The 16416-nt window shown below is 44.1% G+C and overlaps 1 protein-coding gene across 4 annotated transcripts; it reads right to left on the reverse strand.

The window, feature by feature from the left end:
- Positions 1-435: 435 nt before the first annotated feature.
- Positions 436-14799, reverse strand: LOC121027679 (dual specificity protein phosphatase 8-like). Of its 4 annotated transcripts, none has more exons than XR_005788861.1 (6): positions 14702-14799; positions 3812-3894; positions 3513-3668; positions 2079-2144; positions 1126-1279; positions 436-527 (listed from the first exon to the last, which is right to left on the reverse strand). XR_005788861.1 is itself a non-coding variant. In XM_040471297.1 (5 exons), exons 1-2 carry the CDS (start codon positions 14117-14119, stop codon positions 3851-3853), a joined length of 672 nt encoding a protein of 223 aa, XP_040327231.1. In that variant the 5' UTR covers positions 14120-14263; the 3' UTR covers positions 436-527; positions 1126-1279; positions 3513-3668; positions 3812-3850. The 4 variants fall into 4 exon arrangements, 1 of the variants encoding a protein (XP_040327231.1); XR_005788862.1 differs by lacking the exon at positions 14702-14799 and adding an exon at positions 13487-14263 and having other exon boundaries at positions 1126-1272; XR_005788860.1 differs by lacking the exon at positions 14702-14799 and adding an exon at positions 13487-14263.
- Between the last annotated feature and the right edge of the window lie 1617 nt (positions 14800-16416).

The raw sequence follows: 16416 nt of genomic DNA on the forward strand, positions 1-16416 counted from the left end.
TCTAAAGGCAGGGGAAATGCCCCGTGGAGGTTCTTAACCTGTGATCTCATCAGGTTTCAGGTAGAGGAGCCTCTGATAAGAAGGTAGCTGGGATGCCTACCTACTCCCCTGGCAGTGGGCAACTGGGGACACACTCTACTTATAGGCCTGGCCAATGGCCTCCAGTGTTTTCTGTCTAAAGGCTACATCTCCTCACCAGCTCTGCAACACATCTTGACGCCACGCGGTCCAGTAGTACCACATCATCTGGTGGCACTGGGCCAGGAGCGTGCCCAGATCGCTTAGCACCATACAGGGAGTCTACAGGGCCCGCGGGCTCCCTCCCCCGCACTCCTACTGGAGCACAGGAGATTATCAGGCGGCGAGTCATGGTGTTGTTATTATTACCCTGATGTGTAATAAATCTACATGGTGCAATAAATTAAGGCAAGGCTCTGTTCTCACTTTACATACTGCCAATAGTTTTATTGTAACAGCTTGAAGATGTGAGTTTTCCTTTTTAGGCAGAGCAGAGGAAGCTGTGAAATCTGAAGAGAGAACAAAAGGAGATGAATGTAGTTTGCAAAGACAGGTATTGTACCCCAGCCGGCTCATCAGGACATCCAACACCTAACATTTTTGTGCTGAATGGTATCGGGGAACTTGGAAGCCTTACAATGCCCCGAAGAATTCATTTGAATTCATTTTCATATCAATGTATCTGCATTCTGCAGCGCTGACTTCTCTAACAAGACTTACAGCACTTTCTTTCAGCGGTGAACCTGAGCTGATTATAAGATCACAAATTGGTTCTGGAACTCATTAAAATCAGCAAATGAACATTAGCGAGATAGCTGCATGGGCTGAAATTGTGATAATCTGTTCATTTTGGCAATGACAGCTCAGGGGATGAAGAGAGGGGCGGTGAGACCCTACAACTCCCCTCCCCCACTACCCCTCGCCCCCAGGAAGATTATGATTCATTTCAGACCCCTGTCCAGAGATGCACATGCTCTGGCTTTTCTTCCTTTACACCGAGCACCTCTGTTCTACAGGAGGCAAGGGAAGGCCTCGAGAAATGCTTCCCCTCTACCCTTTGCCAAGTTCAAAGCTCAGGCAAGGCCGTCAGCCACGTCCCCAGCATACCTGACACTTAACGAATTTTGTAGGCATCCTGTTCTTTGCTAGCAAATTGTCAGCTATGAGATTTCTTAACACACTGGTTCCACAGCCTTCCTTTTATCTTCTTCCTCTCAGGTCTCACTGTCTGTGCTTTATGTGTCATTGTATCCCCTGAAAGCTTAATAACATAGTTGATACTTAATATATAAATGTTTATGAACTGACTTTCAAAGTAGTCATCTAGCTCATTCTACAACTTCCAGCATCGTTGCCCTACTTTGCCATCATGTATTGCCCTGCAAAGCCATGGACTTCTTACCACCTTCCAGTCCACAAACAACTACCTCCCTTGGTAATCCCCTTGACAAAACCCTAAGTTCACCCCCTCTCTCCTCCTTAGAAAAGCCCATACTCCTTCAGTCAGCAGCAAACGCGAAGACAGGAAATTTCACTCTCTGAGTTTGGATGTTCTCATGAATTCTATTTTTCTCTCCTAGGTTTTTCCCCTAAGACCTTCTACCTCTGGTTAATCTGCAAAAGCCTAATCAGTACACACTCTGGAAAAGCTGAGGTCATAATTTCTGAATCTGGTTTGCATTTGGGATTTGCTTCTGAAACTCAAAATTAATATTGTCAATTTACTGGAAGTGTGTTTTCTGCTTTCTGGCCTCAAACTAATATTTTTCACACACAAACATCAGTATCTGGCTCAACCTAGTTATTAAATGAAAAAGAAATTTCCAACTCCTTCCCTGACCTTTCCCTGTCTCACCACTGCCTGCCTCCAACACACACACACACACACACACACACACACACACACACACAGAGTTACTGTCAATGGGAAAGATGCAGTCCTTGCTTGAATTCCCCTTAGGTTGTATCATTGTTTAGAAATTATTGGTTCTCATCCAGAAGCAGACATGGACAAAGCAAGGAGTTACTGTTTTAGCTCAGCCATATAAAGTAGCACAAACCCCAGGCTTTAGTCTTTCTGTGTTCAGTGTTCTGAACTTTCTGTGTTCTGGTGTTCAGTCTTCCTTCTAATGAATAAGCAGATTCATGTTAAGAATACTTACGGAGCGCTTCTGTTATTCCTAGTACCGTATTGTCCATTACGTTATCTCATTTAACTTGATTCTTGCCTTTTAAGGTGTATTGATGTTTTCATTTTATAAATGAGGAAGCAAATGTTCAAAAGTACCAGGCGACTCGTGTTGAGTGGTAGAACCAGATTTTTGGATACTAGGTCTACTATTGTAGTAATATTTCTGCTTGTCTGATTCTCAACTTTGTGCTAACAGAATCCTGTTATATGCAAGAACCGTAACTCCATACGAAGTGGTTGCTCTTAAGCAACCTACAGAGCACAGAAATCCCCTTACAGCAAATACCTTTCTGACAAAACCCCATACTAGAGCTGCATTGGCTCCTGAGTTTCACCTAGTAAATACTCAAGTAGTACTTTACGAAAGTTTCAACACATTTCTCAGAGGATATTTGGCCTTTAGGACATCTTTAAGATTGGGCTGATGTGTTAGGCCACCAGGGAAAAACAGGAAGCCTGATGATAAGATGCTGGTTGTGTGCTCCTTTATGCGATAGATAGCGGTCCTAAAAGTTATACTAATTTCGTTGGCTGTAAACAAAATTGAAAGTAACGTGAAAATAGGAGAAAAAACCATCTCCACCTAGGTTTTTTTGTAAAAGGTACTTGGAATCATAATGTCAACTGAAGAAAACATTTGGAGGTAGTAAATAACCACTTATGCTTCCTACAAAAGTAGCTAGTATTTTTATCAGCATTCACTATGTGTCAGTTACCATTATGAATTTTTGTGTATTATTTAATCTTCACAACAGTTCAATGAGGTAAATGCTGTTTTCGTTTTATACACAGAGAAACCGAGGCTCAGAGAGGTTAAGTAACATGACCAAGGTCACATAGTGGATGAGCGGCAGGACCAGATTTTGAACTTACACAGTATGGTTCCACAGCCTACATGTTTAATCACACTTTGAGTTGCAAGATAAAATACAGAATGTCCTGAATTTCAGATAAACAAACCCCAAATATTGCATGGAACATAGTTATACTAAAAACATGTTTGTTTATATGAAATTCAAATTTAACCGGACATCTTGTCTTTTCACTCGCTAAATCTAGCAAACCTAACCACACTATCCTGCTTTCTATAAATTCTGTATATATTCAGGTTGCCTCATTCAGTGGTTTACTTGTGCTTGAGTTTTACTACAGAATAAATAATGTTAACTCATATCCACAAAGCTAGGGCAAGCCCTCCTGGATTCCTTTTCCCTCCACTTACTGAAGGCTGGGGACCGTCTTTTCCTTGATAGCGCAGTTAAGTGCAAGCTTTTCTCTTCTGATAAGAAAAAACTTGGCTTACCGTTGGCGCATTCTGGCCTCCTGCCTACATTGGGCTTTCCCTTCAGTGGCCAGCAGTGTCCTCCCTGGTGCTCATCCGTATCCAATTTCCTTGCTGCAGAAATCCTTGATTCTTCCTAGGAGTTACAGTGCCGCATGGCTGAGTAGCTGCTTCCTTCTAGATGACGGTGTTCCCAGAAGGAAATGGAAAAGAATGAGCTGGCTACAACTTAGCAGGAAGGGACCCTGCAGATAAAGTCTGTGGCATAAAACATATAAGTAGGCAATACACACATCACTGAGCAAACAGCTCTTGCTTACCTGTGTGTGCACTCTCCACTAGGATGTACTTCATGCATTTCAGGACACGCACCTGCCTTCTTTTACCGCCCGAGCAACCTGTGCTGCAGAAATAGAAATTGCATCGAATGGCCACGTAGAAGACAAGTGTCCCATGGCACCTGGGTGGCTCAGTTGGTTAAGCATCTGACTCTTGGTTTCAGCTCAGGTCATGATCTCGTGGTTTCGTGAGTTTGAGCCCCGCGTCAGGCTCTGCACTGACAGTGCAAAGCCTGCTTGGGATTCTCTGTCTCCCTTTCTCTCTCTGCCCCTCCTCCATGCTTGCTGTCTCTGTCTCTCTCAAAATAAATAAACTTAAAAAAATTTTTTAAAAAGACAAATGTCCCCCAATGTACTAAAAAGCAAATATAAAGGACCTTGGAATTAGCTGATGTTCATTATCTTTTAATAATGTGAATAATTGAAAAGCGACCATCTATTTACAAGCCTGGATAGTTACAGAATCACCTTCATAGTCAATATTTTTTAAATCTTTCAAGCAGCATGAATTTTTATGAGCCCAGGATGAAATGATAGATAATATTTCTTATAACATAAAGCAGCATTTTGTCACTATGTGACAGGCTCTGTGAAAACCACTGTACATGTCTGACCACATAATTTTTACCAAAACCCTGTGAAATTCTGTACTTTTATTATACCACAGATAAGAACACTGAGGCTGCCAGAGGTTTAGCAACTTGCCCAAGTTTGCACAGTCGATAAGTGGCAGAACCTGTGTTTAAACACAAGAAGTCTCACTCCAGAAACCATATATTTAATTCCTGAGCAATGATGCCTCCACAGCATAAGATCAGGAGATATAGCTTCTGTGGTGAAAAGCAGTTTTGTGTGTTTTCTTTTGTTATTTCAAATCTGTTGTTAACTCTTTTATTCCAAAGGCATAAAGTGTTCTCTTTCCAAAAAAGTAAAGGATATCCAGGAGGAGAAGAAGGTGGGTGACAAATAGCCAAACTGGTTAGGATTAAATAGATGATTAAATCCCTAGAAACATGCAATCTACTAAGACTAACTTATGAAGAAATAGGAAATCTGAACAGACCAATTACCAGTAAGCAGGTTGAATTGGTAATCAAAAACCTCCCAATGGACAAAAGTCCAGTACCAGATGGCTTCACTGGTGAATTCTACCAAACATTCAAAGCAGAATACCAATCCTTCTTAAACTCTTCCAAAAAAAATAGAAGAGGGGAATACTTCCAAACTCATTTTCCAAGGCTGGCATTACCCTGATACCAAGACCAGACAAGGATGCCACAGGAAAAAAAATTACAGTCCAATATCCCTGATGGATACAGTAAAAATCCTTAACAAAATATTAGCAAACTGAATTCAACAATATATTAAAAGGAGCATACACCATAATCAAGTGGGATTTATTCCAGGGATGCAAGGATGGTTCAACATCTGCAAATCAGTTAATGTCATACACCACATGAACAAAATGGAGAATAAAAATCATATGATCATCTCAACAGATGTAGAAAAAGCATTTGACAGTATTCGACATCCATTTATGAGAACAACAAAGAGGGTATAGAGAGAACAGAGGGAACAGACCTTAACATAAAGCCTACATAGGACAACCCCAAAGCTAATATCATACTGAATAGTAAAAATCTGAAAGCTTTTCCTCGAAGATTAGGCATAAGAAAGAAAGAAAGAAAACGCATCCAAACTAAAAAGGAAGAAGTAAAACAGTTACTATTTGCAGATGACATGATATTATATAAAAAAAACCCTAAAGACTCTATTGAAAAAGTATTAAATGAACTAGATAATACCGCAGGATACAAAATTGATGCACATGCACCAAAATTTCCACACTAACAATAAACTCTAAGAAAGAGAAATTAAGAAAACAATCCCATTTACAATTCCCCCCCCCCATTAGGGAAAAACAGAGTGACAATAATTTTCTAAAATCTGACACCAAAAATAAGAGCAACAAAAGCAAAAATAAACAAGTGGGACTACATCAAACTAAAACAACTCTGCACAGAAAAGGAAACCATCAACAAAATAAGAAGGCAACCTACTTACTGGGAGAAAAGATTTGCAAGTCCTATATCTGAAAGAGGTTATTATCAAAAGTGTATAAAGAACTCAAATAATTCAATAGCCAAAAAAAAGAAAAAAAAAACCAAGCAAATAAACAAACCAAACAACCCCCCAAAAATGGACAGAAGATCCAAAGAAGGCATGCAGCTCGCCAACAGGTACATGAAAAAATGCTCCACATCACTCACCATCAGGGAAATACAGATCAGAACCACAATGAGATACCACCTCACACCTGTCAGAATAGCTAGCATAACAACAACAACAAACAACAGGTGTTGGGGAGGATATGGAGAAAAGGGAATCTTGTGCACTGTTGGTGAGAATGTAAATTGGTGCAACCACTATGGGAAACTGTATGAAGGTTCCTCAAAAAATGAAAAACGGAACTACATATGATCCAGTAATTCCAATTCTGGGTATTTATCCAAAGACAACGAAAACCTAACTCAAAAGGATACCTGCACCCCCACGTTCATTGCAGCACTATTTATCATAGCCAAATATGGAAACAACTTACATGTCCGTGGATGGATGAATGGATGAAGAAATAGATAGAGATATATACACACACATATACATGTAAAATAAGTCAGACAGAGAAACACAAATATCATAAAATGTCTCTTATATTTGGAATCTAAAAACCAAAACCAAACCAAAATAAACTCTAAGCTCATAGAAACAGAGAACAAATCGGTGATTGCCAGAGGGTGGGAGGGGAGGAAAAATGGGTGAAGAGGGTCAAAAGGGTAAAAAAAAAAGTTGGATGCTTTATAACTAGTATCCAGCTCATACCACGTGACTCACCACACAAGGCAGTCGGGCAACACCTGAACTGGTTTCTGCCCTGCTCAACTGGACAAGCCTACTGATTGCTTCTTGTATGTCACAGCGATGTCAAGTTGCCACAAAGGATTCTAAATGCTCACTCTCGTTTTCTGTCATTAAGGCCAACTGGTGCTAAGATCTGAATGCTTGTATCCACCCCCCAATCTATATGTTGAAATCCTAACCCCCAAAGATGATGGTGTTAGGAGGTGGGGACTTGGAAGGTGCTTAGGTCATAAGAGTGGAATTTCATGAAGGGTACTAGTGCCCTTGTAAAAAAAGGTTCCAGAGAGATCCCTAGTCCCATCCACCAGGTGAGGACACAGCAAGAAGGCACCACTATAAACCAGAAAGCAGGCTCTAACCAGAACGTGACCTTGCTGACACTTTGATCTCGGACTTGCAGCCTCCAGAACTTGAGAAATAAATTTGTTGCTTATAAGCTATCCAGTCTGTGGTATTTTGTTGCAACAGCCCAAAATGGGCTAAGGCACCTGGCAATAAAAAAATTCATGGACCAGTACCAGTCTTTAAACCATACTTTGAATAGCACTAATATAGAAAAGATCAGCTTAGCATGTAATTAATTAAAATATTAAAATATGCTAATGAATTAGATGGGTGGCTTATATTCTCTCCCCAGCCCTCTCTCCACAACACACACACACACACACACACACACACACACACACACACACATTTATTGAGAACCCACAATATGCCTGGTACATTTTGGGCTCTGAGAATATAGTAATGAACAAAACGGATCAAGTCTGCGCCCTCAGGGAACTTATACTCTAATTCAACCAATGTTTTGACACCCAAAGATCTGGGTTCCAGTTTGAGATCTTGCCAATTAATAGCTCGGCTTCTGTGCAGTTCATTGAATCCCTTTGAGCAAGTTTTCCCCTCTGCAAAATGAGACTTAAACCTACTTTAATGATATTTGTTTGTAGGATTAAGTTAGGCACTGTGGAGTCATTTTGAAAACTGTAAAATGGTATACCAATGCCCGGTCACTTATATCTGTAGCAACAAGCATAAAGTAGCAAGCACTCAGTTAAAACTTGTTGAATAAACGTGTGTAAGGTCCTATATGTGTGAGGTTTTTTTTTTGTGTAAAATATGCCTGCTTTTCAAATCCTTTAAACCACCGCACCAACAAGAAAAGCGTATTAGGTATTGTAGGATTTAGCATATGTAATTCTGTTGGGTTACAGGTTCCCAGGAATCCCGGTCTAAAAATACATTTTCTAAACATATATTGGATGGAAGCCTCTTCTTACTGATTTGTATCACAATCTGAATGCTTCTTAAAGACATCTTCCATAAATTGACCCTAGGAGTTGCTAACTATGCTGGCCCTGCCAGTTCTAAGCATGCTGATGACGCTCCCTAGGATTACAAAATAGAACCGAGTTGTAAAAGCACCCTAAGTTTGGAAAGCACTTGGAAGAAATTCTCAGCAAACAGTAGCATGAAAACAAACACAGTCCACTTCTCTTCAAAAGTTTGAATCTCATGTTAGGAAATGTCATGGTTATGTGTTTGCTTTTGTTTTAAGGTCAGTTCATTGAGTCCAATGATGAAAGCTATCAAAAGAATATTCTCCTGAAAATTACCTTTTCTTAGAAAAACAGAAAGGCAAATCAACACCCTGTCAGCACAGTGTAGACACAGATGTTGTGGCAGTCAAGTTCAGCAGACAGAAGAGTCCATTTGCCGGTCAAGGTAGGGGGTTGTAGGTAAGACTGTCCTCACCACTCAGCCCCAAGCCATCCAACTCCTGGGACAAAGACTCATCTACCTCCACGTTGTTTCCAGAATGCTCTAGAAACTGGCTACCAGATGTGTCATGATTATGATCTATTTCAAATACCTGTTTCTCAGGTTTTTTTCCTGCTTGTTCTTCTTCTTTCATTCATTTCTTCTTAATTTCCCAGAGTTCTGCCCCAAACCTGGCGTTCTGACCTAATAAATTCTCAATTGTAACAGAAGTGCCATGGAATGATTGTGGGTTTTTTTGGTTTCTTCTGCTTCTTTTCCGTTTTGTTTCTCCGAGGGTATAACAACATTCTCTCTGGGGGTTAGTGATAGTACTCGCAGTCAGGGAGAGGCATACATTCGCTTCACATTCCATGAAAGCGTGTAATTCAATGCAGTGGCTAGTTGAGGATTACCTCATACATATAAGGTGCAAGACTGACAAGGGGACACGAACGTGATTAAAACACAGTGATCGGCAAGGAGGGAAATGTGGTGACGGGAATAAAATGAAAACACAATACATACGACAAGGCAGCTTGCAGGTGCCACAGGTGAGGTGAACACAGAAACTGCGGGATTTCAGAGGAGAGGAGAAATCAGAAAAGGTTCCAGGTAGCTGCTGCAATTTGAGACAGGCCTCCAAGGATTTCAACAGATGTGGGGGCTGGAAGAGGGAATGGGGGGCACTATTCCAGGCGGAGACAGTTTAAGCATACAGGTTGGCTCCTCTGTAAAAAGTTGGTAGGAATTACAGCCAGTGGTTCCATTTTGCTTGAGGAACAGCTCTTTCTAAATAAGGGCGCCGTGCAAGGGAAGGCTGGAAAAGTGGGATGGACACACATCACGGGGCAAATGCCAGTTTGAAATTGACAGAGAAATAGCAATCATTTTAAAAATAGGGTGGGGTCACAATGTGGCCACCGTTTAGAGAGGTGGCTCTGTCAAGAACACATGACAGATGGCAGGGGAAGTAACTAAGCAGGAGACCAAAGAGGAGACTACAGGAAAAGTCTGGACTAGAGGTAGTCAGGCATGGCAGCAGAGGTGGAGAGAAGCAGAAGAGACACTGTGGGGCGCCTGGGTGGCTCAGTCAGTTAAGCGCTCAACTTGGGCTCAGGTCATGATCCCACAGTTTGTGAGTTCGAGCCCTACGTCAGGCTCTGTGCTGACAGCTCAGAGCCTGGAGCCTGCTTCGGATTCTGAGTCGTCCTTTCTCTCTGTGCCTCCCCCACCCCCACTGCTCATGCTCTGTCTCTCTCTCTCAAAAATAAATAAACGTTAAAAAACAATTTAAAAAAATAAAAAGGAGAGACATTGTGTAGGAAGGACCTCTACCCATCTGTCCAATACAGTATCCCCCAGGTATATGTGCCTCGTTAAGCCTAATTTAAATCCGTTAAAGTTAAATAAGATTTAAAATCCAATTCCTCAGTCATGTTAGCCACATCTCAAGTGCTTGATAGCCACATTGGCTGCTGTACCAGACTATGTAGATAAAGAACATGGCATAATGTTCTATTGGACGGCACAGATTGCTACACTTTGGGGACTAACTGGACACGGGGATGGGGAAGATTAAAGGCAGCTGAGGCTTGGCAGTTGAGTAACTGAAAAAGATAGTGTCATAAGCAGAAAAGGGATATCAGGAGGAAAGATGTCACTTGGTTTCTGTCAAACACCAGGCAGAATAAAATGTCTACACAAATGCGTGGGTGTCCTCGGTGGAAAAAAAAGGCAAGTAAAGCAAAGCACCCAGTCGGCTCCCCAAAGGCTTGTAAAGGGACCTGGCAGAATCCAGGTGGCTTATTCCCTGCTGTGCTCAGTTTCTCCCCAGCTCGTGCAGCTCCCTCAACCTGCTCCCAACCAATGGCTCAAGTGTGCTGCCACAGGGCAAGAGCCCGAGGGCCTTGCTGGTTCTTCGGTTCCAAGGCTCCTCCCTGAACCCATTTTTCCTCATAGATACCTTCACTTCCTCTTTCCCAACCCCCTCACTCACCCTTCCCCATGCTTGATCCTTGGAAAGTCCCCTTTCCCCACTTATTTCACTGCTTCCTCTTGAACTCTTCTTTCTCACAGGGACCACCAAACCCTTGACCCCACTGTTTTATTATTTGCCTCTCTTCCCTCCCAGCGTAGGTTCCAAGGGGCTATCACTACAACCACTCCCTGGTGTATACTCCCTCACCTTCTCATTGACTTTCATCAGCAAACCCAGCCCTGGTTAAATCCAACTCTCCTTCAATCCCTCAAGCAATGGAATGTGGCTGGAGAGAACCATACAACTTTGCCTAATGGTCTCACTTTGAATATAGGACCACCAGCTCAAGAGGGTCCTCCTCAGTGTTGTCTATACCACACTTCTCTAGTAACTCTTCAATGCTTCAAGAGAATTCTTGCTCACCTTCTTTTAGCTCCTTAAATAGCCAATAGCCCCTCCCCATTCACAGTTTTTATTGCATAGAGTAAAGGAAAGCATATAGCCCAGATCTATCTCATCAGATCCAGTGAGGTAGCTAGCACATACAGTACTCAATGTAAACTGGGAAAATATACACACTGTGTGTGTGTGTGTGTGTGTGTGTGTGTGTGTAGGAGGGTGGGTCAAATTGCTAAAAGGCACCAGCCCCTCCAGCTGGAGTAATTAGAAGAGGTGCCCCTCCCCACCCCTGCTTCCTCCAGATTGGTATGGCCTCATAGCTGCTTGGTTGGCAGTACAGGGGCTGCGTGTTAGCTTCCACCTGTCCCCTTCTGCTCTGCAGTGGCCTAAGCGTGCCATCACCAAATGGACTACTTAACCTACCTGCATTTGCACCCACAGACTTTGCCTTCTCTCCAAAAATAGTGTGTGAACATACAGTCCTTATTCCTACCCGAGGCCATTCCCCTCACTAGGACATCATTGCTTCTCTTCTTGAGGACAATCTTTCTCCACTTGTCTCCTATCTTCTGTGCTATCATATTTATCTCTCTAAAGGATTGTTCCTCCCATCTTAAAATACTCTCCCTTGATCCCAAATACCCCTGGGGTACTGCCCTTTTCTCAGTTGCCCTTGACAGCAAAGCTCTTCAAGAGCTGTTTAGACTTGCTATACACACTCTCTCTTCCTCACTTCTCATTCTCTTGTTCACACACCCTAATCAGACTTTCTCCCCTGCGAACCATTGAAACTGCTTTCATCAAGGACATTAGTAACCCTCATCCGGCCAAATCCAGTGTTCAAACTCTGTCCTCAGCTTATTTATTTCAGCAGTATTTGATAAGAGTGATGACTCTCACCTTCCAGAAACAATTCTCTTATCTTCCATCACTCACCCTTTCCTGGTATTCCTCTGATCTGACTGGTAGCCCTTCCTCCTTTTCTACTTAATCTCCAAGTGTTGGATTCCTCTTAGTCCTCTCTTCCAGTACTCTCCCTCCCTAAGTGCTTTTATGTAGACTTAAGGCTTAAAAAGCATCTATGCTGATGAATCCCAAATATATATCCAATTGTTGTACTCAATATTCCATGTGGGTGCATAACAAGCACTTTATGTAACATGTACAAAACAGAACTCCTGATTTCCCCCATCCCCAAATTTCTCCTGTTGAGTCTTCCCCATCTTATTAAATGGCACCACCATTAACCCATCCTTCAGGCCTTGAACCTAGGAATCATCCATGATGTTTGTTCCTTCACACACTCTCTGCCAAATCCACTCCAAAATATATCTGAAAAGCCTTCTCACCATTTCTCTGCTGCCATACAAGTTACCTACCACCACCAACATCCTTAGGGGTCTTCCTGCAGACATTTGTGCTTCCCTATTGTGGATTTTACACATATTAGCAAGAATAACTTTAAAAACATTTTTTTAAGGTTATTTATTTGAGAGAGAGCTCCAGTCCTTGTGAGTGGGGGAAGGGCAGAGAAAGAGAGAATCCTAAGTACGCTCCATGCCCTCAGTGAAGAGCCCAACTTGGGGCTCGATCTTAACAACCGGGAAATCATGAGCTGAGCCAAGATCAACAGTGGGATGCTTAACCGACTGAGACACCCAGGTGCCCAAAGAATACTTTTTTTTAAATTTTTTTTTTAACGTTTATTTATTTTTGAGACAGAGAGAGACAGAGCATGAACAGGGGAGGGGCAGAGAGAGAGGGAGACACAGAATCTGAAACAGGCTCCAGGCTCTGAGCTGTCGGCACAGAGCCCGACACAGGCTCGAACTCACCGACCGTGAGATCATGACCTGAGCAAAAGTCGGACGCTTAACCGACCGAGCCACCCAGGCACCCCAAGAATACTTTTTAAAATGTGAATCAGATGTGGTCATTCCTCTGCTCATCCTCCCATGGTTTTCAGTTGCTCTTATAACAACTCACAAGGCTCCATAGGATCTGGTCCTTCTATACCTCTCTCAACTTAACTATTGCTACTCTCTGGCCAGCTGGTTCCATTCAGCCACACTGGCCTTTTGCTGTTCCTGTAACCTACCAGGTGTATTCCCAACTCTGAGTTTATGGCTGATTGTCTTTCAGCCTGAAAAGGCTGTTTCCCTCACACCTCCACACTCATTTGCTAGGCTCATTCCTTCATATCCTAGGTATATGATAGGTGCTCAAAGGTCTCCTCTGTGGGGCAGTATCTGGCCAGCAATAAAGTCATTCCATTCCTGGTTTCATTTGTCTTCACACTACATAATACGGATTGAAATTTTTGTTTAGTTTTTTGTCTGTCTCCACTCTCCCAACCCAGTAGAATCAAGCTTCACAAGGGCCTTTGCTTGCCTAGGGCATTATCCCTTGCGCCTAGACAGTGCCTGGCACTTACTAGGTGCTCAGTTAGTACTTGTTGAATGGTTGCATTCCCTTCCAAATTCTATTCCTCCTGAATCGTCGGACCCTCCTTCGTTTTGTTTCCCGCCTTTCGCAACCTCCTACTCAGCTCTTCACAATACCCCAACACCTCGCTCTTCCCCATGATCCTCAGCTCTCACCACTCTCCTCCGCGCGGCTCCTTTAAGCGGACTCCGGAAAGCCGTGGGGAAGGCGGGGCCAAAGCCTAGCTGACGGCGACTCGGAGGGGCGGGGTGGAACTGGGGGCGGGGCCAACGTGCTGCGTGCGTGCGCGTTCTGGAGGCGCCGCCGCCGCCGCCGCCGCCGCCGCTGCTCTCGAGGCCGCTGCCGCCGCTGCCGCCGTCGCCGCGCAGAGCCGGAGCAGGAGCCACGGCCGAGAAGAGGGAGGAGGTGGAGGAGGAGGTGGAGGAGGCGCCGGACCGGGGGGGTGAGTGAGGGGCGGGGAGCCCAGCCGGCCCCAGAGGGAGCGGGGGGCGCGGGTCGGCCGAGCCTGGGCTGAGGTGGCTCATGTCGCCGGTCAGTCCCCTGGCTCCCCCTTCCTCCTCCGCGTTCCCTCGGTGTCCGGGGCGGCGGCCCGGGGGCCTGGCCGGCGGGAGGGGCCGGGGCTCCGGGAGGCCCTGCCGCCGCCGCCGGGGCCAGAGCCAACCACGCCCGCGGACCGAGCCGGTCGACTGTGGCGGGGCCTGCGGGAGACGGACGGGAGGGGCCCGGGCCGGGTGTGGGAGAGAAAGAGGACATTGTGTCCCCCACCCTCCAACTCCCCGAGGTGTCATGGCACAAGCCCGTTTCTCTCGCCATCTCCTCGGACACAGTGCCCTCGCCACTCACTGCCCGAGAGATGCAGAAGCTTGGACATCGCTACCTTTTCCCTCTTCGTGCATGTCCCCAGACTAGGGTCAGACCTTCCCTCCAACCCAACTCTCCCCTTGGGGGGCACGCGAAAAGGGGGCTGGAGGGTTAGGTGAATTTTCTGTCCTCCCTCCTCTGCTAGAGAGGTGCGGAGAGTAGCCGGGAGCGTTGCCCTCCCTGTGTTCACTTCTGGCAGGGTCGGGGTCTCCCTTTCCTTCCTTCCCCCCTGCCCCCCACCACCCGTGCCGAGGGCTGACATCTCTACGCCCCACTCCACCTCCCTCTGCCCCTTTCCCGCCCTCTTTCCCCCACGTCTTCCGTAGCTTTGCCATGTGTTCGCCTTTTCGGCGTTGCCCTTCTTGGGTCTCTGCTTCATCCCTGAATTTTGTGAGGGAAGGGGTCACCGTGTGATTCTTGTCTTCCTTCAGACTGGGGCCCGGTAGGAATGTCACTTGTCCCCCTCGGGAAGTTAAGGACAGTGTCTTGAGCCGAATTGTGTAATTTACTGCTAAAGGGAGAAGGTGAGGGGGAAGATTGTTGCGCCTGAGAACTGGGATCTCCTCGCAAGGCGAAGCACCGAGAGTTTGGGGGACCTTTTGACCTCTTGTTGGAAAAAAGAACTATGACTGAGTTATTATGTATTCCTTTTTGGGAGGGAAGATGGTTTTGTCACTGCTTTGAAGGGAGGAGAGTATAAGAAACAAGGGAATACCAGGGTAGGAGGTTAAGGGGCCAGGGCCTTACAGGTGGCCACAGTTTTCTGCTTCCTGGATGTGGGATGATGATTCTTTCTGTTTTCATCACAGTCAGGAGTAAGGTATCAGCTCTTGGTTTTAAGGTGGGGCTCCTACCTTCAGAAGCATGCTGTAGGGCAGTCTCAGAAGGGATGCTGCTGGAAACAGGATTTGGAAACTTTTCTTCTGGTTTCCTGTCAGTGTGTGGGGGCGGGCATGTGTACGTGTACTTTTTCTTTTCTTTTCGTGTAATTGATATCTGCAGTATTTTGACATAATAATCACTAAATCAGGCCCGGAGCCCCTTTCTTTCTGTCTTTATTAGGATTTCTTATAACACTTTTTCTGTTTTGACATTATATTCTGTTTTGACATTATATTTGCATCGGTTGAAGCTGTTTTTTAGCCTGGTGTTTCACTGAATCCTGTCTCCTTGGTATTTTGAATTCTGCACTGCAAAATACGATTAGGTGCGAGGTATTGAGGATCACACGGTGCCTGGCACAAGGGAGGCACTCAGTAGTTTGTGGATCAATTGAATGATTACAAAGATGTGTCTAGGTGTTATCCATATTCTGTCCTTTTGAGAGATGGCTTATATTAGAATATTGCATTTTACTTCCGATATAAAATAGTATAGTTCTTAACCTTTTCTAGGCCACTGACACCTTTGAGATTATGATGAAATATATAGACTCTTTCCCCAGGAAAAAAAAAAAAAGTACTGGACCAGTTTCAGGGACACTCTGAAGCCAAACATAGATACCTGTCTCAAAAGTAAACTGGATTCCTGAGTATTATTCAGTTCCATATTAAAACTGTTTAAAACTGTTCACTTTCTGTGTGGCCTCAAGAATGACAGTGTTGACACTTACAGACTAAACTTTGGGTCTTTAGGAACAAGATTTTGGAGTAATTGTTCTTACAATTTTAGGAGGAAAAGTTGTCACTAATAACTAGTACTAGTCAGTTTTAAATCAATACACTAGTGGCTTCCAAAGAAATAAGATTGTTATAGAGACTTTTGGCAGCCTAAAATCATAATCACAACTGATGTAATTTTTATTGTATAAACTGCTTAATAATATGATCAGCACGTGAACATTTTCACAAATCAAACTATTCATTTTTCCTGTTCTCCTCCAACCATATTTATATGCATGGTTTTTCATGTAGTTAAAAATTATTGTATCAACATTTAATATTAATTCAACAAATGCTTTTTGAATGCCTATTGTGTGAATAAAATCGAGTTCTTGTTGTCGAAGAGCTATAGTCTAATCAGGAGAGATGGGCCGTAACCAAATAAACACAGACTATGTTAGACGATAAGAGCTATGGAGAAGAGTGAAGTAGGGGAGGGGAAAGAGAGAAACGGTGGCAGGGAAGACATGCGACTGGAGCAGAGACCTGAAAGAAGCGAGTTATGTGTGCTGTCTTAGGGAAGAAGGTTATAGGCCGAGAGGACTTCAAGCGCAAAGACCCCC

The sequence above is a fragment of the Herpailurus yagouaroundi genome, unplaced genomic scaffold (genome assembly GCF_014898765.1).
Source record: "Herpailurus yagouaroundi ecotype Mexico unplaced genomic scaffold, PumYag 77, whole genome shotgun sequence".
NCBI lineage: Eukaryota > Metazoa > Chordata > Mammalia > Carnivora > Felidae > Herpailurus > Herpailurus yagouaroundi.

Excerpts from the sequence above, each read along its gene's own strand:
- LOC121027679 (XM_040471297.1), bottom strand. The coding sequence starts at position 14,119 with ATGACACCTCGGGGAGTTGGAGGGTGGGGGACACAATGTCCTCTTTCT. Across the intron at positions 3,890-13,486 it reads GAGCCGCGCGGAGGAGAGTG|GTTGCTCGGGCGGTAAAAGA; the intron begins GTGAGAGCTGAG and ends TCTGCAGCACAG.